At 50.7% G+C, this 25,094-nt stretch overlaps 1 protein-coding gene across 1 annotated transcript; it reads right to left on the bottom strand.

The window, feature by feature from the left end:
- Positions 1 to 61: 61 nt before the first annotated feature.
- On the bottom strand, positions 62 to 25,094 carry CARD14 (caspase recruitment domain family member 14). The gene is given in 20 exon segments (XM_066383626.1): positions 62 to 186; positions 602 to 2,086; positions 2,599 to 2,717; positions 4,000 to 4,109; positions 5,732 to 5,935; positions 6,827 to 6,871; positions 6,874 to 6,943; positions 7,659 to 7,722; positions 8,527 to 8,695; positions 8,698 to 8,762; positions 9,397 to 9,521; positions 19,056 to 19,097; positions 19,099 to 19,255; positions 19,438 to 19,498; positions 21,466 to 21,560; positions 21,641 to 21,798; positions 22,961 to 23,033; positions 23,157 to 23,277; positions 24,898 to 25,067; positions 25,069 to 25,094. Coding segments are annotated over 19 exon segments (2,076 nt in total). The 3' UTR covers positions 62 to 186; positions 602 to 1,884.

Here is a 25,094-nt window from a genome sequence, read left to right as displayed (position 1 = left end):
ACCGAGTGACTCCTTGCTGGAGCCAGCAACCTTGGGCTCAAGCTGATGAGCTTTGCTCAAACCAGATGAGCTCGTGCCCAAGCTGGCGACCTTGGGGTCTTGAACGTGGGTCCTCTGCATCCCAGTGCAATGCTCTATCCACTGCGCCACCGCCTGGTCAGGCTCAATCTCGGGTCTTAAAGAAACCTTGCGGGCCCTGGCCAGTTGGCTCAGCGGTAGAGCGTCGGCCTGGCGTGCGGGGGACCCGAGTTCGATTCCCGGCCAGGGCACATAGGAGAAGCACCCATTTGCTTCTCCACCTCCCCCCTCCTTCCTCTCTGTCTCTCTTCCCCTCCCGCAGCCAAGGCTCCATTGGAGCAAAGATGGCCCGGGCGCTGGGGATGGCTCCTTGGCCTCTGCCCCAGGCGCTAGAGTGGCTCTGGTCGCAGCAGAGCGATGCCCTGGAGGGGCAGAGCATCGCCCCCTGGTGGGCAGAGCGTCGCCCCTGGTGGGCGTGCCGGGTGGATGGATCCCGGTCGGGCACATGCGGGAGTCTGTCTGACTGTCTCTCCCCGATTCCAGCTTCAGAAAAATACCAAAAAAAAAAAAAAAAAAAAGAAACCTTGCAACAGCCCCTGGTCACGTTCCCAACCCCCAGGAGGGGTTTCCACTATGCCAGCAATTCCTAACAAGCTCCCGAGAGAAGAGGTTAATCCAGTGGTGATCCATCTTTTTGTATGTCCATGAAGGGAACTCCTTGTCCTCAGGCTGGTCCCTTCTATGTGGAGGGCACCAGGGTCCGATACAGATGCTGCTCCTAGAATATTCTACCCCCCCCACCTCCCTCTGCCCTGTGACCAGAGCTCTGCCTGGGAAACCCAGGGTGGGAGCTTTCTCCCTCGCATGGGGGTCTCCTGCCACCGTTCCCTCCCCCATCAACTCTATCCTGGGAGTTAAGGGGGAGAGCCACAGGCCAGAACAGTAAAACTTATTTTAGTAAATATACCAAAGTCCATTTCCAAACTTGTGACAATGCCGACCTGAATTCTAAAGCAACTTCGTAGAGCAGTCAGATTTGGGGCACTACTGTCCAGTGACATTCACTGTGATAGTGGGAAGCAAAACCTGGTGATGGGGGACCTGGGGATGCTCACTTGAGCCATGTCCCAATGTCTCCTGTACCCTGGAGGTACAATGAAGGGGGCCAGAGACGGGGGACCAGGGTGGGAGTCTGGATAGAGGGAGCACCAGTCTCGGAAGGAGTCCAGCCAGCACCCTGTAGGGGGTCATTTGAGGCTTGTCCAGGGTGCCCCCATGGTCTCTGGCCAGGCACAGTAGTTATCAGGCACAGAGCCACTGAAAAGACTGCTTCCGTCACTTGGAGAGATTTTCCAGTAAACTCAGTCTCTAAACAAGTTACTAAGGAATCTCAGCTGTCAGGAGCTGAGAAAAGCTAGCCAGAGTTACATGACAGGTGGGTTTATACCTCTGCTCTGGGCGGTGGCACCACGTCCTTGGGGCCAGTAGGGTTGCCAGCCTGCTGCCCTAGTGAATTTGGGATGAGCCCTTTGACACTGAAATGCAGAAGGAAAGTGCAGTGGCCAGGTCAGATGGACAGATATCTGGAGACACCTGGGCCTCCAGCTCCAAGGAGGGCACCAGGGACACCCCCACCGTGGGAACATTCTCAGGTGTCTGGTTCAGACCAGGCCAAGCCCTGGTGAGTTGAGACTGTTTACTCAGAAAAGTGGGCAGATGGTTTGAATGCCCATTTGTGACCTACATATAGTAAGGGTTCGTGATCAGACTCCAGTTATGGGGAGCTAATGGGGCATGTATGGCGAGCATTGAAGCTGTCCCTGCCAGGCCTTGAGCACAAAGGACACAACTGCTCGAACTTGGGGGTCAGTGGAGGCTTTGCTCTGTCCATACAACCTTCTGCTCATCCAAGATGGCAAAGCGGACACAGCTGAGCAGGGTGTCCAGGTAGCTCCAGCCGTCAGGGACCAGGCTACAGTACAGACATGGCATTTTGTCCAGCTTGCCCTCCTGCCTGCTGGCCTCCAGCAGCTGCTCCTCCAAGGTGCCCAGATGCTGCATGACCTTCCTGTAGGGGCCAGAGATGGTGGGCTCAGGGATAGCAGGGCAGAGCCCCAGGAAGCTGACCCCCAACTTGGAATTCTAGGGGACCAGATGCTCCTGGATACAGGCAGCCAGTTTCAAGAAGGTCTCAAAAAGACATGCCCGCAGATGACATTACATGGATGGGGGCTGCCTATCTAGTCTCAGCTGTCAAAACTGTAAATGGGGTTGGCAGGACATCTGGGTTTGTATCTGGCCATAAATCAAGTTACAGGTGTGTCAGCACAGGCTCTCACCTATTGTGGAGGGCTCTTCCCTGTGCCCAGTTCACGGGTAGCCTTCGCAAGTTAAAGCAGGTTCCAGGTTCTCATTGTCCTCTGTGCTGTCTTCCCAGCATGTGGGGGGCAGCAAGACCTTTGTCCCAGATTTGTGGGTGACTGCCCTGTGATACTTCCAACTTATGTGCTGTGGAGGCACGAGGGCTTAACAAGGAGCTGCGGCCAAGAGCAAGCCCCACCGCCAGCCCCAGGGGGCTACCAATCTGAGTTCTCTATTGCCTTCTCCTTGATGGACATGTGCACAGTGATGGGAAAGATCTCCATCTTGTGCTGGGCATAGACGCTATCCAGCTGAAGGTCCAAAAGGGCGTGGGTGTTCTGGGGGAGGAGAAGGAAGGAGTCAGGATTCGGTCTCCAGGGAAATGGAGAGAGCCCACACCTGGAAGCACTGCCTAGGGGACCCAGTAGGGCTGCATTTGTGAAGAGACAGAGCGATGCGCATACCAATGGTTGGGCTCACAGAGTGCTGTGCACAGTGGCCTTTCTGTCCACCTCGGGGGGCCTATGATCAGTGAGAGGAGTCAGGTGGGCAAGGACAAAAACCATGATTCCACTCACATGGAATATAAAACAAAGAAATGAACAAGGGAAACAAAAACTAGACACAGGCAACAGAGAGGGAGGGGTGGTGGAGGGTGTGCTGCGTGAAGGGTCAAACCTACTGTGACTATGGTAACTAGACCTGGTGGTACAGCATCTATACAGATATCAAATTACAATGTTACACATCTGAAACTCACATAATATTAACCAATGTCACTTCAATTTAAAAATAATTCTAGTAATAAAAGAATTTTCATTCATTTGATTTTTCACCTAGGAATTGAGGCACTGCAAGCTGGGACTGAGGGAGCCACCATGGGCTCAGTCTGGCCCAGCCACTTTGTATCCATGGAAAACCTCAGGGTTCACAGTGAGCTATTTCTCATACATTTGTTTGAGCCTTAAAACATGGACTGTGCCTGACCAGGCGGTGGCGCAGTGCATAGTGTCAGACTGGGATGCTGAGGACCCAGGTTCAAGACCCCGAGGTCGCCAGCTTGAGCACGGGCTCATCTGGTTTGAGCAAAAGTTCACCAGATTGGACCCAAGGTCGCTGGCTCCAGCAAGGGGTTGCTCGGTCTGCTGAAGGCTCGCGGTCAAGGCACATATGAGAAGGCAATCAATGAACAACTAAGGTGTCGCAATGAAAAACTAATGATTGATGCTTCTCATCTCTCTGTTCCTGTCTGTCTTTCCCTGTCTATCCCTCACTCTGACTCTCTCTGTCTCTGTAAAAAAGAAATAAATAAACAAACAAAAAAACAAAACAAAACATGGACTGTTACTTCCATCTCACTGATTCGTACAGGCTCCAGGCAGGTCAACGACTAGCCCATGTTACAAGGACCTTAAATAGTGAACACAGGCCTTGGTCTTCCTGCCTTGTCCCAGCTGCACATTGAGCAGGACAAGCTGGGCATGGCCTGGGGCGTCCAGGGGACCCTGCAGGTCTGCGACCAGCACCCCTCAGGTGTCCCAGTCAGTGCTTCCTGTCTTGTCCCCGCAGCCTCCTCCGGAGATGGAACTCCCAAATACCCCGAGCAGCCTCTGCACTTACCTTTTCCATTAGGAACTCAACGGCTGGGCGGGTCACCCCGCAGTGGCCACTGGAGGCCTCCCTCTCCTGGATGATGTCCCTTCTCTGGCTGGAGGCATCATACTCATCCACTCAAACACTCTGAAGGTGACAGTGGACAGACACATCACACACCCAGCTGTGTGGGGTCCTGATGGAGACCCACACTGCACACCCTGCCCCGGGGACCCTGCCAGCTCCAGGGTAAGTGCTTCCTGGGGCACCCTCTTAATAAGCCTAGCCCTATTCTTCCCACTCAGAGGAGGCTGTGCCCTGCACATGCACCCTAAACTAGTGGTTTCCACCTCCAGTCCACAGACTAGTCAGCCAGAAATTTTGTGTCAGTCCATGAAAGAGTTAACTACCTGATACTGTATGACGATTATAAACCCAATGACATTAGTTGAATTCGCTTATGCTCAGGGTGATTTCTGCCTTAGTGGTCCCCAAAATAATTCTATTTTCACCATTCCCCAAGTGTAAAAAGGTTGAAAACTGCCTTAAACCAAAGGACACAACAGTGGTCCATCAGTGCCGGGGGGGGGGGGGGTAGAAGAGAGGGAGGGAAGAAGGAAGGAAAGAAGGAAAGACAGATGGACAAATGATAGACAGATGTAGATAAACAAACCCCACCATCACTTCTCTAAGATCCATACTTACACATCCAACTTCAACCTAGAAAAACCCCTTAGGTCCCTTGTTTTCAACCAGGAGCAGTTCTGCTCCCAAGGGCACTGGCAGTGTCTGGAGACATTTCACAACTAGGGCTGAGGGGGTGTGGTCCTGGCATCTAGGGGGTTGAGGCCAGGGGTATTATTACTCAACATCCCACAATGCATGGGACAGTCCCACCCAAGATGCCATGGCTGAGACCCCTGCCTTAAGTAACCCTGTGAGCTCACCCCCACTTGTGCCTTTCTGGTTCTGACCCTGCAGTCAGGGGAGGCACATGCCCTCCACCTGGCCCCACTGGCCAAAGCACCCCAGATCACAGGGGCCCCAGCTCGCAGACAGGCCCACGGCAGATGCCACCTAGTGGTGGGTGGGGGGATGAAAGCACCAACCAACACCTCCCTCTAGCTCTCCACCCTGTAAGCCACCCTTCCTGCTGTGTGGACACGCAGACTCTGTCCTCTGGGATCTGGGATCCAACACCGGTTTGTCTCCAGGACTCTGCTGGTCTGCTTTTGGTGGGTTGTGTGACCACCCCAGTGAAGTACGAGCCAGAAGTAATTGCATAGGATTAAATAACGTCTCCGCCATCCATGTCCACCTAAGAATGTCAGAACGGGACCTTATTTGGAAACAGGATCTTTGCAGATGTGATTAGTTAAGAAAAGATCATAGTGCACTAGGGAGGCCCTAATCCAATGACTTATAAAAAGGTCAAGTGAAGGGAGAGAGGCATGGGGAGAAGGCCACGTGATGAGGAGGCTGAGAAAGGAGGGAGGCCACCACACGCCAAGGAGCCCAAGGACTCTGGCAGCACCAGCAGCCAGGGGCAGGAGAACACTCCCCAGACCCTCCGGAGAAGTACAACCCAGAGAGCACCCTGGGCAGACTTCCAGCCTCCAGAACTGTGAGAATAAACCTCGGTGGTTTAAGTCCCCAGGCATGTGGTAACTTGTGACAGCGGCCCAGGGAACCAGCCAGTAACCCTCATGCTGCTCTCCGGAGAGCCCATAAAGGATTCTGCCAAGATCTTGCCCTCCACCTGACAGATAAGTGGGACCTCCAGGTGAGAACGTACCTGCTGGGCATTTCTTAAACCCCTGGAGGAGGCACAGCTTCTCACTCAGGATCTTGCTGACCACCCTGGGCACGAAGAGCACAGGCTGGGGCCTGCTGGGCCTGTGTGGGTGCACCCGCATGTCGGGCACCAGGGAGATGCAGCTCTCGACCCAGAAGCACCTAGAGGGGGGGGACCTGCAGGGAGAAGAGCTGTCAGTGGCTCCCAGCTGTCAGCTGTCCTGGGCTGTTCACCAGGCCCTGGCCCCACGGGAGGCACTGTGCGTGCACTGCCACAGCCTCTGCACCCACAGGAGTACGGGATATGCTGGGCTCCAGCATGAGGACCCACATCCATACCTGCCCTGGCTGAGTGGGCCCTTTGTGCCCAGTGATCACGGAGCCCTGTGACTCTCAAGGTCCAGCTCGCAGCTGTGGTTTGATCCGTTTGCCTGTTGGGCCTGCAGGAGGATAGAGAAGACCTCTCCCTTCCAAACAGCCCCTCCTCCCTCTCAATGCCAGCCTGAACACTATCCATCCCTCAGCTTCCTTCATCCAGGTCCCCTCCTTCCCTCCCTGTCATTTAGGTTTCATCTTCTGCAGCCCTCTTATATTATGCACCCAAAACCTTTTCAAGAAGGGAATAAACTCAGGTCAACTCGGCTTACTCTAAATTCATTTTTGATCATCTTTGTAGCTCGATCTTACCTGATCAGGGCATGTGCAGTGCTGACCTCCCTTTTATGCCCAGACCCACACCAACTACTCCGGAGTGGTCTGTGGGGGCCACTGTTTGTGCCACATTTGGATAGTGTCACACTGTCACTAGTCTAAAGGAACTGCTGTCTATAGAACTGTACCAGTGGTGTTGACTCTCACTGGACAGATGATAGGAGGAAGGATATTAAAGATGCATAGCACACCTGCTCTCCAGCAAGATACACAGACATCATTCTGGTTCTTACAAAACCGATTCTGGCCCAACTGGATGGCAGCACCCTGACCAAGCTGACCAGCCTGTAACCCCTAAGACACCCTCACCTCCTAGAGCCAGTGGCCCCTCCAACAGCCCCACCTGCCTCACCTTCCAGCCTGCTGGGGTCTGACTGGGCCCTGTCAAAGAATGACTCAGGGAGCTGGCCTTGGTTCTGTCCACAGTGACGATGCAGACCAACCCCTGGGTTCTTCCACAAGACTGCTGAAGGAAGGAGAAGGGACCAGTTGTTGTCCCAGCCATCCATGCAGGGCTGGGGGCCTGGCACCCACTCCACTGGGGAATCCAGGGTGATCCCTGGACCTTCAATTGTGCCCACTGAACAGCCCAGGCCCTGTGCTGGGGGATGATGAAGGGAGGCAGGAGGGGGTCCTCAGGCAGAGTCATTCCCCACTCCCCGGCAGGCATCTGCAGTGAGGGCAGGATGCATGAACCACATGAGGCAGGAAGTGTGGGCCCCAGCAGTCCAGCCCTGCTGTAATCTGGGGCCTTGCTCAGGGCAACTGAGAGTTCTGTCGGGAGAACACCAGGTCTCTGACCTCAGGGAGTGAGGATGGGGTGCAGACAGACAGGCAATGGGGTTAGCTGGGCACACGGGGAGAGCCCATGTGAATGTACTTGCTCATGTCAGAAGAGCCTGCAGACTGGGTACAGTAGGCAGACCTGGATAAAGGTCTGTGGGGGACCATGGGGCAGGAACTCACAGGGTGACGCCTCAGATCAGTAGCCTATACCCTCCAAATGGGACCTGAAGCCAGCCCCCAGTCCTCTTCCAGCTCACCCCAGGTGCAAGGACAGGTGGATTGGGTCCCTACCCACAGGTGATGTGAGCTGGGGGAGGAGGGAGGCCGAGGAGAGAGGCAGGGCCCACCCCAGCAGGACCTCCTCCAGGATCTGGGCCAGTGGGAGGCCGCCTCACCTTGCGGGCAGTGGTGCTCTGCTGAGCCATGTCCTGTAGGAGGACAAGCAGCGGCTCCCGAGCCCTGCACGAGGACAGATGCTCCCAGCTGCAAGAGGGCACCAAATGCCCCCACTACTGCAGGCAGCCCCTGTGAGACTTGCAAAGCCTTGACCCACCATGGAGATGCCAGATGAATGTCCTGGGTGTGAGCCTGGATGGAGACAGGGCTCCTGACCCTTGCTACCCCAGTGTATCCAAGGATGTGGCCTGGCTCCATGGGGAAGCATGTGGGACCTCAGTCCCAGCCGCCTGCACCAGCTAAGCTGAGCGCTAGGGGACTTGGGTTTGCCCCACACCCGACCCCACGCTCTCTGCATGGGCTGATCTGGGACACAGCTCTCAGCAAGGGTAATGCTGCTTCCAGGGAGGGTAACCACCCTCCCAGCTGCCCCAGGACTGAGGGTTCCCCAGGATGTGGGACCTTTCTGTGCTAAAACCAAGACAGTCCTGGATACACCAGTGTGATTGGTCACCTTACCTCCTAGGGACACTGGCAATGTCTGGAGACATAGGGGAAGCCAGGAATGCTGCTCAACACCCAGTGGTAGCCAGGACAGGCTCACAATAGAGGGAGCCAGCCCCAAGTGTCAGCATTGCTGAGCTGAGAAACTCGGGTCCCAAATGCTCTAGAACCAAGGTTTATCCCTTGGCACAAACAAAACCTGTCCAAGCAGTGAACTTAGGAGTGGCACATTGGGAGTTCCACTCTCTGGGGCATCTCATCACGCCCACCCTGGTCCTGCAAGCCTCCAGAAGACCACCCTTCCTACATGCTAAGCGGGCCTGGTGGTGTCCCCTCTCTGGGAGGTGCACCACAGGTGCTCACCGTGAGTAGTTGGGGATGGTGCCGTGCTCAGTGTCCTTGGTGCTGTATGGGCCGATGCAGTGGGTGTGCTAGCAGCTGCGGCCCTGGAACATGGTGTCGGTGACATGTAGGATGTCCCCACAATGCACCTGCACCTCCCCATCTGCCCGTCCCTCTATGGCCAGGTTGGCCGGATGTAGGAGTCCCCTGATGTTGCCACTTTGGTTTCCAGGTCCTGGACCAGCTTCTTATATGATCAAAGAGGACATGAGGGCACATCAGCCGGGCAGTGACACCACATGAGGAAGGCTCTGAACTGTGGAAGGAGGATAGCAGGAACTGCTTCCAAGTCTCAGAAGCCATTTCTGTGCCAGAGTCCATGGGTGGGGGACTCTGCTGCCATGGTGACCTCAGCAGACCTGGCGTGTGTTGGAATCCATGGGAGTCCGAAAAGACCAGAGTAACAGGCTTTATTGAAAGGAAGAAAGGAACCCTGCCGGGCACTTCTCCTGGGAAGAGCGCTGGTTACAGACTAGGGGCGAATTTTATAGGGCTTTGGAGAGCCTGAGGGGATACTGAGTCAAAAGTTCTGGTATGTTCCCTTTAACAGTTTTACGATTTCAGTTTTCTGGAATGCTCCTTCTTGGGGGAGGTTGAGCAGCTTCCTGGAACTCTTCTGCCTCAGGGGCGATAGTCCAGTAAGTCAGGGTGAGGTCAGGCAGCCAGGCGGAACAACCAAAGGGCAGTTGGAATTTTATATATCTATCAGCGTGCAGCCTGGCTCTGTGGTGTGCCCAGGGGCTGGCGTCCATACGGCCAGTGCTCACATAAATGGGACTGGGAGGCCGGGAGTCTTGAGAGGTGAGCTCACGGTGGAGGGAGTGTGTAACCTCCATGTTGACCTTCACAGACAGACAGCAGAAGCCATGCACCCTCCAGAGAAGTCCCATGGCCTGCTTCAGGGTCGTGCCCTCCAGGACGGCCTTGAAGAAGGGCTCTGTTGCCTCATAATCCACCTGAGGGCAAGTCATCAGGTCAGCCCCCAGACCAGGACTCTGTGGCTGCAGTCTTAGTGCCGACACGCACCCAACAGTAGGACCCGCCGCACTCCCCGCCTCTCCTCCCACACACACCTCGGGCCTCTGCCACATGCCCTGCACCAGGACAGCTTCATTCCACTCCTCGAAGCCACACACACTTCTACACCAAAGTCAATCGCCAACCCTTTCCCAACACACTGCATACCAAGATCCCCAGAGGACTGTTTCTGCCTTCCAAAATGAACCTCAGGCCTGACCAGAGGATGGTGCAGTGGATAGAGCGTCAAACTGGGATGTGGAGGACCCAGGTTCGAGACCCTGAGGTCATCAGCTTGAGCTCAGCTCATCTGGTTTGAGCAAAAGCTTGCCAGCTTGACCCCAAGGTCGCTGGCTCGAGCAACGGGTTACTTGGTCTGCTTAAGGCCCTCAGTCAAGGCACATATGAGAAAGCAATCAATGAACTACTAAGTTGCTACAACGAAAAACTGATGATTGATGCCTCTCATTTCTCTGCGTTCCTGTCTGTCCCTATCTATCCCTCTCTCTGTCTCTAAATAAATAAATAAATAAATAAAATCTTAAAACAAACAAACAAACAAAAAAACGAACCTCAGTTCTAGAGTGCCACGGACCAGCGTGGCTCCTAATAATAGTGTGGAATTAAGGAAACATACTCATCAAGAAAAAATGGGACCGGGAGGACCCTTCAAATGCTGATGGCAATATCCGAGTGCCCCATAGCCCCAGTTTGCTTTATTATATAGCCATATGCAAATCAAGAAAGTCCTTGATACAATGTTACACGTCCAGGCTAAAGCAGGAACTCTCCCAAGGCAAAAACAGGAATCCCCCCACCATGCATAAGCGAAATCAACCAACATCTGAACAAAGAGTAAGAAGAAGGGCGTGTAAATTGCTTCCAGCAACTTAAGGAAGCAAGTGAAGTGGGTGCAAATACTCAGCATCATAGCCAACATGGAGGTGAAGGAGGGAGAACTCAGCCTTTTGCTAAGCCTCGAATCTACAAAGGCTTTTTGCCATTTACGGTCCACAACATATCCCCCTTTTCTTTTTTATTTTTAATTTGTGTGCTGAGATTTGCACTCATCTGATTTCCTAGTTTCTCTGATTCTAATTTGGAGGCAGACTGAAAAAATACAGAACAAACACAAAATTAGTATAGCCAATACTAACAGATACCCAAACAAGTATTCTAATACATTACAGTGATTAAAGCCTTTAAGCAAATTCTTAGCCAATATAACAAGAATCTATAAAAGAGTAGTGTCCTTAACATGTTCACCAAGTCCAAGTTGGCACCAACACCATTCCAAATCTCTGCAAATGCAACCCAACCCCAGTTCAGTCCATTAGGAGCTGTCACAGGACTAGGAGTCCAGGAAAAGTCTACATTCAGGAAAAGTCCGCATGGCAATGGAATTGTTGTCACATTCTATACTTTGCAGCTCACGTCCAAGTCCCAATGACCGCTGCTTCTAGCTGGTAATGATTCAGGTAGACTGGAAAAGCCATCTGCAGCATGTGTGGAGATGGAACTTCTGTTCTCCTCTGCCTGGAGAGATGAGACCAGGGTGCTTTTCCCTGGAGCTCTGCAACTGTGGCGTGGTGAAGAGAACCTTGGGATACACTAAGCTGGGTGGCAAAGGTAAATTCGTAATAGAAGTTGGCAAAAAGGAGAAAGAGAGCTCTAGCCTGATCAGGTGGTGGCGCAGTGGATAGAGCATTGGACTGGGATGTGGAAGGACCCAGGTTCGAGACCCCGAGGTCGCCAGCTTGAGCGCGGGCTCATCTGGCTTGAGCAAAAAGCTCACCAGCTTTGACCCAGGGTCGCTGGCTCCAGCAAGGGGTTACTCAAGTCTGCTGAAAGCCCACGGTCAAGGCACATATGAGAAAGCAATCAATGAACAACTAAGGAGTCGCAACGCACAATAAAAAACTAATGATTGATGTTTCTCACCTCTCCGTTCCTATCTGTCTATCCCTCTCTCTGACTCTCTCTGTCTCTGTAAAAAAAAAAAGAAAGAGCTCTAAATTAGGAATAGGTCCCAGCCTGAAATATGAATGGGCATTGAGGCAGGAGGAATAAAGGAAACACTATATATTAACCAAAGCAGCAGAAAATAGGACTATCAACACCCACAACAGAGATCTATGTTTACATACAAGTCTTTGAAGAAGGAGAAACTGCTGAAATAGTTTCTCATCAGCAGTTGTCCCTAAGACAAGCATTCTCTATAGTGGAAACAACCATAAGTAAATATTTGCTGTCTGTATACAGATTAAAGGAGGAACATGGCAAATGCTGAAAAGCCATGATAATGGCATGTAATTCTAGTCTTTGAGCTGATTTTAAGGTGACTGTTTCAGTATAAAGTTGTCCATTGATTATTAAGCCTGCTATTCCTGAGCTGGACCCATTAGTAAAGACTGCAGGTGCTTCAGGAATGGGCTCATTAACAATTGTTTTAGGAAATACAAATATAACTATTTTATCAGCTGGGTAGTGAGAATCAATTTGGCCTGTAAAATTTGCAAAAGCAATTTGCCATTTAGTGGAAGTTTCCCAGAGCCATTGTTGTTGATCATTTGAAAAAAGAAAAAATAATTTGAGGCCTAAAACCTATAAACTGTAAGAGTCGCCTACATCCCTTGAAAATCAAGGAAGTGACAAGATCAAAATATGGAGATAAAAGTTTCTTAGGAGTAACAGCTAAATGAATCCACTTAGTAGGACCTGAAGCTTGCCTCAATAGTCCTGTTGGAGTGTAACTAGAGGGACAAATTAGTAAGGCAATTGATTCTTCAGGATTTATGCATTTTAGTTGTGCTTGTTGCAAGGCTTTTTCTACAAGCTTTAAAGCTTGCTGTCCTGCATCTGTAAGTAGCCAAGGAGAAGCTGGTTCAGCCTAGCCTCTAAGACTATCAAAAAGTGGTTTCTAGCCCTGGCCGGTTGGCTCAGCGGTAGAGCGTCAGCCTGGCGTGCGGGGGACCCGGGTTCGATTCCCAGCCAGGGCACACAGGAGAAGCGCCCATTTGCTTCTCCACCCCCACCCCCTCCTTCCTCTCTGTCTCTCTCTTCCCCTCCTGCAGCCAAGGCTCCATTGGAGCAAAGATGGCCCGGGTGCTGGGGATGGCTTCTTGGTCTCTGCCCCAGGCGCTAGAGTGGCTCTGGTCGCGGCAGAGCGACGCCCCGGAGGGGCAGAGCATCACCCCCTGGTGGGCAGAGCATCGCCCCTGGTGGGCGTGCCGGGTGGATCCCGGTCGGGCGCATGCGGGAGTCTGTCTGACTGTCTCTCCCCGTTTCCAGCTTCAGAAAAATACCAAAAAAAAAAAAAAAAAAAGTGGTTTCTGTTCCCCACTAGTTAATTTCAAGGAAGGTCTAAGCCAATTAATGTCTCCTAACAGTTTCTGGAAATTGTTTAAAGTTTGCAAATGATCCGTCCTGATTTGTATTTTCTGTGGACGAACTTGTTGTCCCTCAATAATTTGTCCTAAATAAGAAAAGGGTAAAGATTGCTGTACCTTTTCAGGAGCTATATAAAGTCCTGATTCTTTCAGAGAATATTCTAGTTGTTGCAAAATAGTCAGCACAGTGTCTTTATCTGGGTGAGTAATAAGAATATTAACTATATAATGAATTATATATGCCTTAGGGTGCTGCCTTCACAAGGTAGGACTGACTGTTAGCCATACCTTGAGGCAAAACTCTCCACTGGTATTGCTCCATTGGAGCCTGGAAATTAAGTGAAGGAACACTGCAAAACTCTTGCAAGCATGTGGATTTAAAGGAATAGTAAAAAAGCAATCCTTCAAATCAATAATTACAGGGTGATAATTCCATGGTATGGCAGTAGAAGAAGGAAGTCCTAACAGGAGAGGACCCATAATTTCCATAGTCTTATTTATTGTTCTCTAATCTTGTAATAACCTCCAGTTTCCTAATTTCTTTTAAATTACAAATATAGGAGTATTCCATGGGCTATTATTAGATGGTTCAATGTGCCCAAGCTGTAACTGCTCTTGTACCAACTGAGCAGCTGCCCTAAATTTCTCCTGAGAAAGGGGCCATTGGTCTACCCATACAGGATTATCTGATTTCCAAGTAATTGGGTCTGCACAATGCATTATTGGGGTAGCAGGAGCTAACAAGGCCTCTATGCTAAATTTTGATATCCTAATCCACTCCTTCTGGTATTGGGTGCCACTTCTATGGGGGTGAGAATTCCCTGCTGTTCTTTTCCTAGTCCCGTAGTGGGCAAAAATCCCTGATCAAGCATCTGAGTACTGACTAAACCATTAGGACTGACAAGCAACGCTCCCATATTTTTCAAAACACCTCTACCCCACAAATTAACTGGCAATCCAGGGAGCACATAAAGCTGAAAAAATCCAGAATGACCTTCTTTATCTTCCCATTATAAAAACTAGAGCTTTGTTGAGGGATTTACTCTGCCCTATACCTTGTAATTCTGTGGCTGCTGCATGAGTGGGCCAGGAAGGAGGCCAATGTAGCTTAGCAATAACAGATACATCAGCCCCAGTATCTAAAAGTCTTTTAAATTTATGCCCTTGTATTGTTAATTCCATTTTAGGGAGTTCCTGACCTATTTTTTTTTAATCTAATTGGCAAAATCAGAGGAGCCAAATCACCAATTTCCTTGGGGCCCCTTTTGCAGGATGTGGCCTGAGAAGCAGAATTAGCATCTTTATACTATTCTTCTAACTGCCTGAATTAGCTGTGAGACAAATTCTTGAAATGACTTATTAGAGCCCTGCTTAATTTTGCTCAATTCCTTTGTTTTGCCTAACTGAGAATAACTTGACACACAAACAAGGCAATTTACGCACAAAAAAACACAAGTATAACATATATTGTAAATTTGATTAATCCTAATACTTAAATTGCTATTTGACTCTGAACTCTGAACACACCTCACAATGCAGTAACCAAATCAGTAAGTCTTAAGGATCTACATTCTGTTTTATTTAAATTTATTTATTTATTTATTTATTTTTTCATTTTTCCGAAGCTGGAAACGGAGAGGCAGTCAGACAGACTCCTGCATGTGCCCGACCGGGATCCACCCGGCATGCCCACCAGGGGGCGATGTCTGCCCATCTGGGGCGTCGCTCTGTTGCATCCAGAGCCATTCTAGCGCCTGAGGCAGAGGCCACAGAGCCATCCCCAGCGCCCGGGGCCATCTTTGCTCCAATGGAGCCTCGGCTGCGGGAGGGGAAGAGAGAGACAGAGAGGAAGGAAAGGGGGAGGGGTGGAGAAGCAGATGGGTGCCTCTCCTGTGTGCCCTGGCCAGGAATCGAACCCGGGACTCCTGCACGCCAGGCCGATGCTCTACTGCTGAGCCAACAGGCCAGGGCTTATTTTATTTAAATTTAAATGAGTGCTCCTTACAAGTTCTAAAATCATTTTATTTTTTCCTAAATATTAGAGCCAGCATTTCCAATTTTTGCATGCAAAAAACCTTAATTCAGGCCTTAAAAACAGACACATATTAGACAACATTAAACAAAGACAAAACAGAAACAAGAATTAGACGAACCAGACAAACCAGAGAGAAACCCGGGATTTCAGAGCACAACCAGATTAGAAAGATGCCTGCCTGACATTAATAAGGGCATTTTCTGACAGAGGGACTGAAGGATGTGACTATACAAAATCTCCCTGAGAAAATTTGCTCTCCGCAGCTGCTGGGATATTTTCCATAGTCAGATCCAACACAGGTCCCCTGCCTCAATTTCCAGGCAGAGAATAAGAAAGAAACAAAATGATAGTTCAGAAGATTGTAGTTAAAACATTTAAAAAGAAAATCAGACCATGACAGGAAAAGCTGTAATTTTCCTAATACCCGAGTCCTGAGTCTCCTATCCATTCTCAAGCAAGTCCAACTTCCACAGCAAATAATCACCCTCGGAGAGACAAGCACAAACAATCGCCTTCCAGTCATTTGGGAGAAGAGCCTTTGCACTAATAGTATCTGATAAACCAAGTGAAAAAGGGGCAGTAGGCCCATACTGAACACAAGCGAGTTTAAGCTCTTTCAGAGTTCTAAAAGGTACAGGTTCATGTTCTCGCACTAGTCTCCCTATATAGTCCTGTCTTTCTACAACAGGAAAACAGGTAAAGCCATTTATTGTTTCCCCTATATTTCGAGCCTGGTCTATAGATTGTTGGAGAGGGGATTCCCCAGATTTTGAGCTATAGACTCCAGAATCAAGGAGTGGAGGAGCAGAGGGTTGAATGTAGGAAGGAGCTGAGGGCAAAGGAGGCCCTGCGGCTAAAGCAGCCATAGCAGCGGATTTTTTATCCCCCTGTCATCCTCAGACTCCAAGTTATCCTCGTATTCACATCCCTCTGTTTCCAGCTCACCCTGATACTCTTCAGACAATGATTTGTCTTCATACAGAAACATTTCTGCAAAAAGGTCCCTTATTTTTTACCCTATCTGTCCCATAATCTTTATTCCCAACAACACTTTCCTCCAAAACATTCTTTACTCACTGTGCGCACTTCACTTTGGGGAGTTCCGTCACCTTCCTTCAGTTTTAGTTTCCTCATACTCATACTCAAGTCTTCTGTTCGGGCGCCACTTGCCGCGGACCAGCGTGGCTACTAATAACGGTGTGGAATTAAGGAAACATACTCATCAAGAAAAAATGGGACCAGGAGGACTCTTCAAATGCTTATGGCAATATCCGAGTGGCCTATAGCCCCAGTTTGCTTTATTATATAACCATATGCAAATGAAGAAAGTCCTTGATACAAAGTTACACATCAGAGGCTAAAACAGGAACTCTCTCAAGGCAAAAACAGGAATCCCCCCACCATGCATAAGCGAAATCACCCAACATCTGAACAAACAAAGAGTAAGAGGAAGGGCATGTAAATTGCTTCCAGCAACTTAAGAAAGCAAGTGAAGTGGGTGCAAATACTCAGCATCATAGCCAACATGGAGGTGAAGGGGGGAGAACTTAGCCTTTTGCTAAGCCTTGAATCTACAATGGCTTTTTGCCATTTATGGTCCACAACACTAGAGCATTCTAGAATGTTCTAAATCAGGGGTTCTCAACTTTGGGACTATTGACATTTGGAGCCAGGTCACTCTGTGTTGTGGGGCAGTCCTGGGCCCTGTAGAATGTTTAGTGGCATCCCTGGCCTCCACTCACTAACGTCATGGCAACCCCCCACCCCCAGCTCCCTGGTTCTTACTGTCTACTCCAGTGGTAGTCAACCTGGCCCCTACAGCCCACTAGTGGGCATTCCAGCTTTTATGGTGGGTGGTAGCGGAGCAACCAAAGTATAAATAAAAAGATAGATTTAACTCTAGTAAGTTGTTTTTATAAAGATTTATTCTGCCAAACTTAGTGAAAATCCGACATAAAGTACTTGGTAAGTAATTATTATTATATGCTTTAACTTGCTGTAACTCTGCTTTATAAATTTTATAAAGTAAAGTTACTTCCCTACTTTATAAATCACCATTACTGTGGAATCGGTGGGCGGTTAGAAAATTTTACTACTAACAGAGATACAAAAGTGGGAGGTAGGTATAAAAAGGTTGACTACCCCTGGTCTACTCCATTCATTCTCTGTGTTGCTTTTAGTTGAGGAGAGTATGTACTTTTATAATGAGATGAAAACTAAGATGTATCTGTAACACTACTAGAACTGAATTGACCCCATTCGGGTCTCAGGACTGTCCCCCAAACATCATAAAAGGTTCTGCTAGCAGTCGCCACAATGTAAGCTGACAACTGAGATTTCAAGAGGAGTGTTAGAGGCCCTGGCCGGTTGGCTCAGTGGTAGAGCGTCGGCCTGGCATGCAGGAGTCCCAGGTTCGATTACCGGCAGGGCACACAGGAGAAGCACCCATCTGCTTCTCCACCCCAACCTCTCTCCTTCCTCTCTCTCTCTTCCCCTCCCACAGCCGAGGCTCCACTGGAGCAAAGTTGGCCCAGACGCTGGGGATGGCTCCGTAGCCTCTGCCTCAGGCGCTAGAATGGTTCTGGTTGCAACAGAGTGACCCTCCAGATGGGCAGAGCATCGCCCCCTGGTGGGCATGCTGGGTGGATCCTGGTCGGGCGCATGTGGGAGTCTGTCTGACTGCCTCCCCATTTCCTACTTCAGAAAAATACAAAAAAAAAAAAAGAGGAGTGTTAGAAATGGAATGAAGGATTTTCATGTTGTATGGAGTGGAAAATACAAGATGACACTATCAGGAGCTTGAGTCGAGATCATTTGATACACAGGAAATGTGGTGTAGCACGTGGACAGCCTTTCAGAGGGAGAAGCCTGTGGGGTTTGTGGGGCTCCTGAGGCAGGGGCCCAGCCTCCCTCCCACCCCTTCTCAGCTCTCACCTTCACACCTGCACACACTCCCTCCTCTTTCCTCCTGGAAGAATGGTGAGCCTCAAGAATGGGTGGTGCCTGTTTTGTAGATTTCTTGCTATTGTTAAAAAGCTTTGAAGTTTGCCCTGGCCAGTTAGCTCAGACGCTTAGAGCAGGCGTCCCCAAACTATGGCCTGCAGGCCGCATTTATCTGGCCCTGCTGTACTTCCGGAAGGGGCAACTCTTTCATTGGTGATCAGTGAGAGGAGCACTGTATGTGGCAGCCCTCCAACAGTCTGAGGGACAGTGAACTAGCCCCCTGTGTAAAAAGTTTGGGGACCCCTGGTAGAGCATCGTCTGGATACACCAAGGTTGTGGGTTTGATCCACAGTCAGGGCACATGTGGGAAGCAACCAATGAACACACAGCTAAGTGAATGACCAATAAATGCTTCTCTCTCTCTCTCCCTATCTCTGTCTAAAATCAATTAATAAAAAAATAAAAAGTTTGAAGTTCAATAATAGTGCTTTTTGGCTACATCAAAGTCACCTACCTGCCATTGTATTCACTTAATAATTAGTTACATTGTACATTTATGTTCTGTGAAGTTTGATAAATATTTTCCAGCCTGACCAGGTGGTGGCGCAGTGGATAGAGCGTCGGACTGGGATGTGGAAGGACCTAGGTTCGAGACCCCGAGGTCGCCAGCTTGAGCGCGGGCTCATCTGGCTTGAGCAAAGAGCTCACCAGCTGAGACCCAAGGTCGCTGGCTCCAGCAGGGGGTTACTCGGTCTGCTGAAGGCCCGCGGTCAAGGCACATGTGAGAAAGCAATCAATGAACAACTAAGAAGTCGCAACGCGCAACGAGAAACTGATGATTGATGCTTCTCATCTCTCTCCGTTCCTGTCTGTCTGTCCCTGTCTATCTCTGCCTCTGTAAAAAAAAAAAAAAAAAATAATAATAATAATAAATAAATAAATATTTTACAATAAAAAGTTTTAAAAGTTGCCCTAACAACTAAAATGGTGAGTTTTATGTTACATATGTTTCACACACAGCTGTGTGTGCGCACACACTTGCACTGACAGTGAGATCCCCTCCTTTCAAAAACAAGACAACAAGAAGCCTCCAATCCACATCTCACTATCATGATCTGGGTGCCCAGGTGCAAGGCCATCTCAGCTGCTTGCCGAGCCAGGGGTGACCTGGTGAATGAAGTTGCCAGTGTAGTTCCCACCGATGACACTTATCTGCTCCAGCATTGCATTCCCCTGGAAGACCAGCACCGTGACTTGATTCAGGATCTTTCAGGCTGGTCTCTGCCGCAAGAAGGGAGTGATGGAGCTCACAGGCAGCCCAGAGCAGGAGGTGCAGCCAAGGCATCTCCCACTGGCCCTCTTCAGCCCCAGCAATCTGGAACTCTCTATGGCCCCCATTCCCGCCATGACCTCATACTCAAAAAGGTTGTCACCTGCCAACACCCCTCACTCTGCCACCTGCTGGCCACAGCCCCACCCTTCACTCACCTGGCTGATACGCAGAGGCTCCTGGGAGGCGGCTGCGGGCTGCTCTCAGACTCCAGAAGGTCTAGACAGAAGCAGAGGCTGAGACACTGAATTGGCCCTTGGGGTCACCTACTCCTGACAGAACTTTGCCCGTCCACACTACTTCAGTCCCCTTCAGCCCCTTCTGCAGAGGCTAAACCTTGTCATTCTCCTCTCTTTCTTTGATTCACCATCCCCCAAACAGGAGGTGCTGGTGGAGAGCTGTACTTGCCAGGGTTTAACCTATATGTGTCCTTTGTGATACCTGAATGTTGCTAACATTTTATAAGATACAGAATCTAGAACCTGGACTTCTGGCTTCAGTTGAACAATCAAATCTGGTGGGCCCACATTTCTGTACTGACCTGCATTTCTGCATGGCAGCAATTGCTGCTGGCCATTGGCTGCTTCCTGCTTACCCCAGGCCATGCCAGCAGCTGGACATGACACCTAGCTGTATGTGCAGGCCTCTGAGTTGGCAGTCCAAAGATTTGATGCCCCCAGGGGGTCTCTAAGCTCTGCATTCTAAAATGCAGCCTATGCAGCAGATGGGCCCCCTGCCCAGGCGGCAGCTTCCCTGAGGGCAGTCCGAGGCTGCTCCTCTCACCTGGTGGACTGACCACACATGAGGACCAGACAGCCAGGAGAAGATGGACAGCTGCCTGTCACCTGCCATGGACAGCCTGTGCCCGGCTCACAGACAAAAATCTATTCATGATTACATTTAAGCCAGGTGAATGAGATACTCCTGATGTAGCTGAGGTCCATTCCACTAAAAGTGTATGAAAACAGGACATCAGGTAGAATCACCAGAGATGAAAAGAGAAATGACTGTTACATCCCAGGAGACAGACCACAGCAAACCCAAAGTGAATTTTATAAGTTTTATTGCAAACCTGCGCAGGGACTGCAGGCAACCCACGCAAGGGAACACTGCAGTCCCGAGCTTCTAAAATGGCTCCTTTCTATAGGGTGGCTATCTAAGCTGAGCAAGCAAGTAGCGTTTACAAGGGCGGAAGAGGTGCAATTAGCTGACCTTGTTCTTAGCTAAGTCTCTAGGGTAGGGGCTTCCTAGCTGCTGGGTACATAGAGTTCAGTGAAAAATATTGCTACATTTCTAACTGTTGTTTATCTTTTTTCCTCCAGCCATGTACTGGATGTACTCAGTTTTCATGGCTGGTGGCCTGCTCCGCTTGTCCTAAGATGTCACAATGACCACCCCTCTCTTCATGCTCTCATACCCAGGCTGGGTGGCCCTAGGTAGATCCTCCCAATTGATACTGTAGCAAATAAAACCTCCAAAGGTCTTGGAGGGGGGTAAGGTTTCTGGCCATGTGACCCACTGTGGGCCATACAGGTGCATCAGGGCAGACCAGCATGGGATACATGCACCAGGGTACGTGTGCCACCTGGTTGCCAAAGGGTGAATCCCAGACAGGGTGCTATGTACCCACTGTGCTTGAGGCCCAAGACTGGGGCAGATGCGCAATGTGGGACAGGAAAGGAGGCTGACTGTGAGGGGCCCACGGCTTGAGAAGGAGAGAGAACTAGTTAAGTTACAAATATGAGAAATAAGCCACAGGAAAATTGGGAAGGTCCTAGGTGCCAACATGGAGGAGGAGAAGTGCTCCCACAGGTGCCTTGGCCAGGAGCAGGAGCACTGCAGCCTATTGCTATCTGCTGTCACTGGGAGGTCCAAGTGTCTATGGCGCAAAGCAGGGAAGGGCAGAGAGAGCAGCTGCACAAATACCTATGCTGAGCTGGTCCTGGGGATGGATCAGCTCTCTTAGCCTCCAAGTGACAATGGAAATGACACCCAGGAAACAGCGGCTGGGCACCAGCTTAAACTGCCAGAGGTCTCGGTCAGGGTAGTGGTCAAGTTCACGCCTCTCTTCCCTGGAGAGACTTGGTCATCTCACCTGCCTCCCTGAGGACCTCTGTCATCACTACCCTTCCTGGCTCTATGGCCTAGCCCCGGGGCGGTGGGCAGCTTCAGAGGTTGGGACTCACCTGCTCTGTCTACAATCTCATAATCCAAGTCTTCGTCACCTGCCTTAGCTCCTGGGGAGGCTCCCTGCTCCACCTGCAAGGTTTCTGGGAAGCTGCTGCAAAGAGGAAGCCAGCTCAGACTGTACTGCCTCTCCCAGTCTCAGACCCAGAGCCGCCCGCACCTGAATCATTCCACCCTGATGCCCACCCCTCTCTACCTAGAAGACCAGGGTCTTCCCAGAAGTCCTCTGTGGCTCACATACACAGGGACAGCTGGCTGGGAGGCACCAGGCTACTAGAGTGAAAGCTGTCCACCAGCTCGCAGCTGGATAAGGGGCTCAGGTCTGACCAGATCTGAGATGGGAGGACGAGGAAGCAGTGTCAACATGGAGCTCACACAGGACCCCGCATAACCCTGGCCTGCTGTGGAAAGGGACGAAGCCATGGCTCCTCACATCAGGGCAGAGAAAAGAGGAAGGGGTACACAGCCAGGGTGCATTAGCTGAGCACCTACTATGTACCAGCACTCTGTGAGCTACTTTGTGTCACCTTAAATTCATGAAGCGGGCAGAACTGTCCCACTTTATATATAAAGCAATTGAGACCCTGAGAGATCAGGTGACTGGCTGGTGAGGGTCATGTGCTGACAGGTGTACTGTGCAAGATGCCCTGCAGGGAAGGGGCAGGAAGCCGGGGCACCACTCCTCACCTCCAGGGCTTTGCTTCCTGCACCCAGGCTCTCAACAGAACCCCCTCCTAGCCTGACTGGCTCCTTAAAGGCTTTCCAGCTGAACTGCACTCGAGACTTTGGTCAATAAACCACAGGAGTCGAGATTACCCACTCGTGGCTTCCCTGTACAGTCCCACTATTCAGACCCAACTGCCCCTCATCAGCCCAACCGTGTTCAATATTAATGCATTTTAATGTCATTCTAAAGAAAAACAAAGAGTGTAAATCTGTATAACAGATCTCTAAATAACACAAATATGGACCGTGAGGCCAGATGAGCAGAAATGCTTTCTTATTCACTTTTCAGTGATGTCTCTCCTGCTCCTCTGAATGCCCAAACTGTCAACAGCTGCTCTAGGGAAACCTAACGTCACTCAGTTAACAAAAATGGTCTTACCTCCATCCAGTCGGAGTGAACTCTGACTTAGGGGGCTGAGCACACGCACGGAGGGCTGCAGCCTCCGTTTTCTCCCCCCAGCAGGTGCCTCTCTATCCTTGGTGGTCTTCTTGAGAGCTGGGCCAGGCCCCAGGACTGGGCTGCCTGCCCCCAAGCACAGGCATAGTCTCAAGGCATTGGCATCCATATTGCCTCTACATCCTGGAATTTCCCACTCTCCAATGCAGGAGACTGCAGAGTCCCCTGGGGTCCTCTCATGAGCTTTTCTAGGGAAAGGACTCTTCCCTTCACCTGCACCCCACAAGGGCTCTCTTCCATGGTGCTGGCTAATTAGGGACAGATTTTTTTCCTTTTAGAGCCCAAAGTCATGGGATCTTTCTCTCACTCACCCCCACTACAGTTAGCTCAGGGGGGTCTCCTATCCCCAGAGTGCTGGATATGGCACAGGGACGGAACCTCTGCCTGAAGAAATGAGGAAGAGCGTTCGTTAGGAATAGCACTCCAGCAAGGTGGGACCCCAGAGGCTACTAGGAACCGGAGGCTCCAAGGAGTGCCCACCAACCCCACTGAAGACTGAGCTCTCACCACTGAAGGTGCTGCAACCCAGTGACCAGGGTGTAGATGTCAGGGTTGTGGAACTTCAGGCTCTCTAGGAAGGCAATGGCCCCATCGTTTCCTTGTGTCCTCAGCAAATCCAGCAAGTGCCCTTGGGGACAGAACAGTGTTAACTAATGGAGTGGAATGGGCTTCTCCACGAGGGGGGTATGGAAAAGGGGAATCCTTGACCAGGCAAGCTCGGGGTTTTGAACCGTCAACCTCAGTGTTTCAGGTCAATGCTTTATCCACTGTGCCACCAGAGGTCAGGCGAAAAGGGGAATCCTTGCACATCTGAGAGTCAGGGTCCCAGGGGTAGGGTGTTCCTGTGGGCTTCTTCTGTTCACATAGTGTCAGACAGTCTTGAGAAGGGCGAAGCTGATATTTATTGAGCCACTACTTTGACCCAAGTGCTAGGCCTTGGAGGTAAAAGACTAAGGAAGATGGTCCCTGAGCTCATACCTGCCAGGTGTGTTGATGGACATGTGCAGGCGTGCATACTTAGCTCATGGAGGAAAGAAGCAAACAGCAGTACCCTGGGGCCCAGCCCACTCAGACCCCACTGCTCTCAGCTTCGAGTCGTAGCTTGGATTCACTGCTCCTTTTTTTTTTTTTTTTCTTTTGTATTTTTCTGAAGCTGGAAATGGGGAGAGACAGTCAGACAGACTCCCGCAGGCACCCCACCAGGATCCACCCGGCACGCCCACCAGGGGCGATGCTCTGCCCCTCCGGGGCGTCGCTCTGCCGTGACCAGAGCCACTCTAGCACCTGGGGCGGAGGCCAAGGAGCCATCCCCAGTGCCCGGGCCATCTTTGCTCCAATGGAGCCTTGGCTGCGGGAGGGGAAGAGAGAGACAGAGAGGAAGGAGGGAGGGGGTCTAGAAGCAAATGGGTGCTTCTCCTATGTGCCTGGCCGGGAATCGAACCCGGGTCCCCCGCACGCCAGGCCGACGCTCTACCGCTGAGCCAACCGGCCAGGGCACTGCTCCTCCTTTTAAGGTTCATCAGAAAACAGGCACAAAGAGTTTCATGTCAACAGTGACCACCTACTGCCAGCTCTCTATGGCCCAGGCTTGGAGACAAGTATCTTGTGATAAAAACTGACTGAATCCTCCTAACAACCTGATCTGATGAAGCTATGAGCTTCCCTGTGTTGAATGAATAAACACAGCCTGTCAGACTGTCAGTATCAGCTCCAAAGACATCTGGGACAGGATGAATTGTGTCCCCAAAGTGTGTCCACTTGAAAGCTGTTAACAGGACCTTATTTGGGAAAAGGGTCTTTGTAGATGTAACTAAGTTACAAATACCAAGGGGAGAGCATTCTGCATAACCTGGGTGGGCCCTGAGTTCAATGACAAGTGTCCTATGAGAGACATGAGGAGAGGGCTAAGAGGAGGCCCTGGAAAACAGGTTGGGTGAGGGCTGAAGGGGCCACAGCTGAGGAATATCTGGGGCCACCAGAAGCTAGAAGAGAGGAGGGACCCTCCCCAGGAGCCATCAGAACAAATGTGGCCATGCCCATACCGTACCTAATGTCAGATGTCTAGCCCCCAGGCTGTGAGAGAATCCATTTCTGCTGTTTGAGGCCACCTGCTATGTAGCCATTTGTTACAACAGCCCTGGGACACCAATACAGGGCTCCCACATTTGGAACTTGGGTTCCCTTCGCTTCTGGCTGGGCAGAGATGGCCTACGGGAGCCAGTGCACAGAACCAAGGTGTAGGGCTCACCAACTCTCATGGCAGTGTTGGTGAGCCTAGGGCTGTACAGTACCTCCTCCTCACCCAGCTGGCCCAGCACCTTGGCCTGGTGCAAGTCAGGGGTCAGGCAGCTGGGGCAGATGCTTCACCCAATCTTGTAGCAGTGGCTCTCTGTCATCTCCAGTGTCTCCTCGTCTAGAGGAGTCCTTGCGGCACAGTTCCGCCAT

The sequence above is a fragment of the Saccopteryx leptura genome, chromosome 4 (genome assembly GCF_036850995.1).
Source record: "Saccopteryx leptura isolate mSacLep1 chromosome 4, mSacLep1_pri_phased_curated, whole genome shotgun sequence".
Lineage (NCBI taxonomy): Eukaryota > Metazoa > Chordata > Mammalia > Chiroptera > Emballonuridae > Saccopteryx > Saccopteryx leptura.
This window is presented reverse-complemented; position numbering and strand designations above follow the sequence as displayed.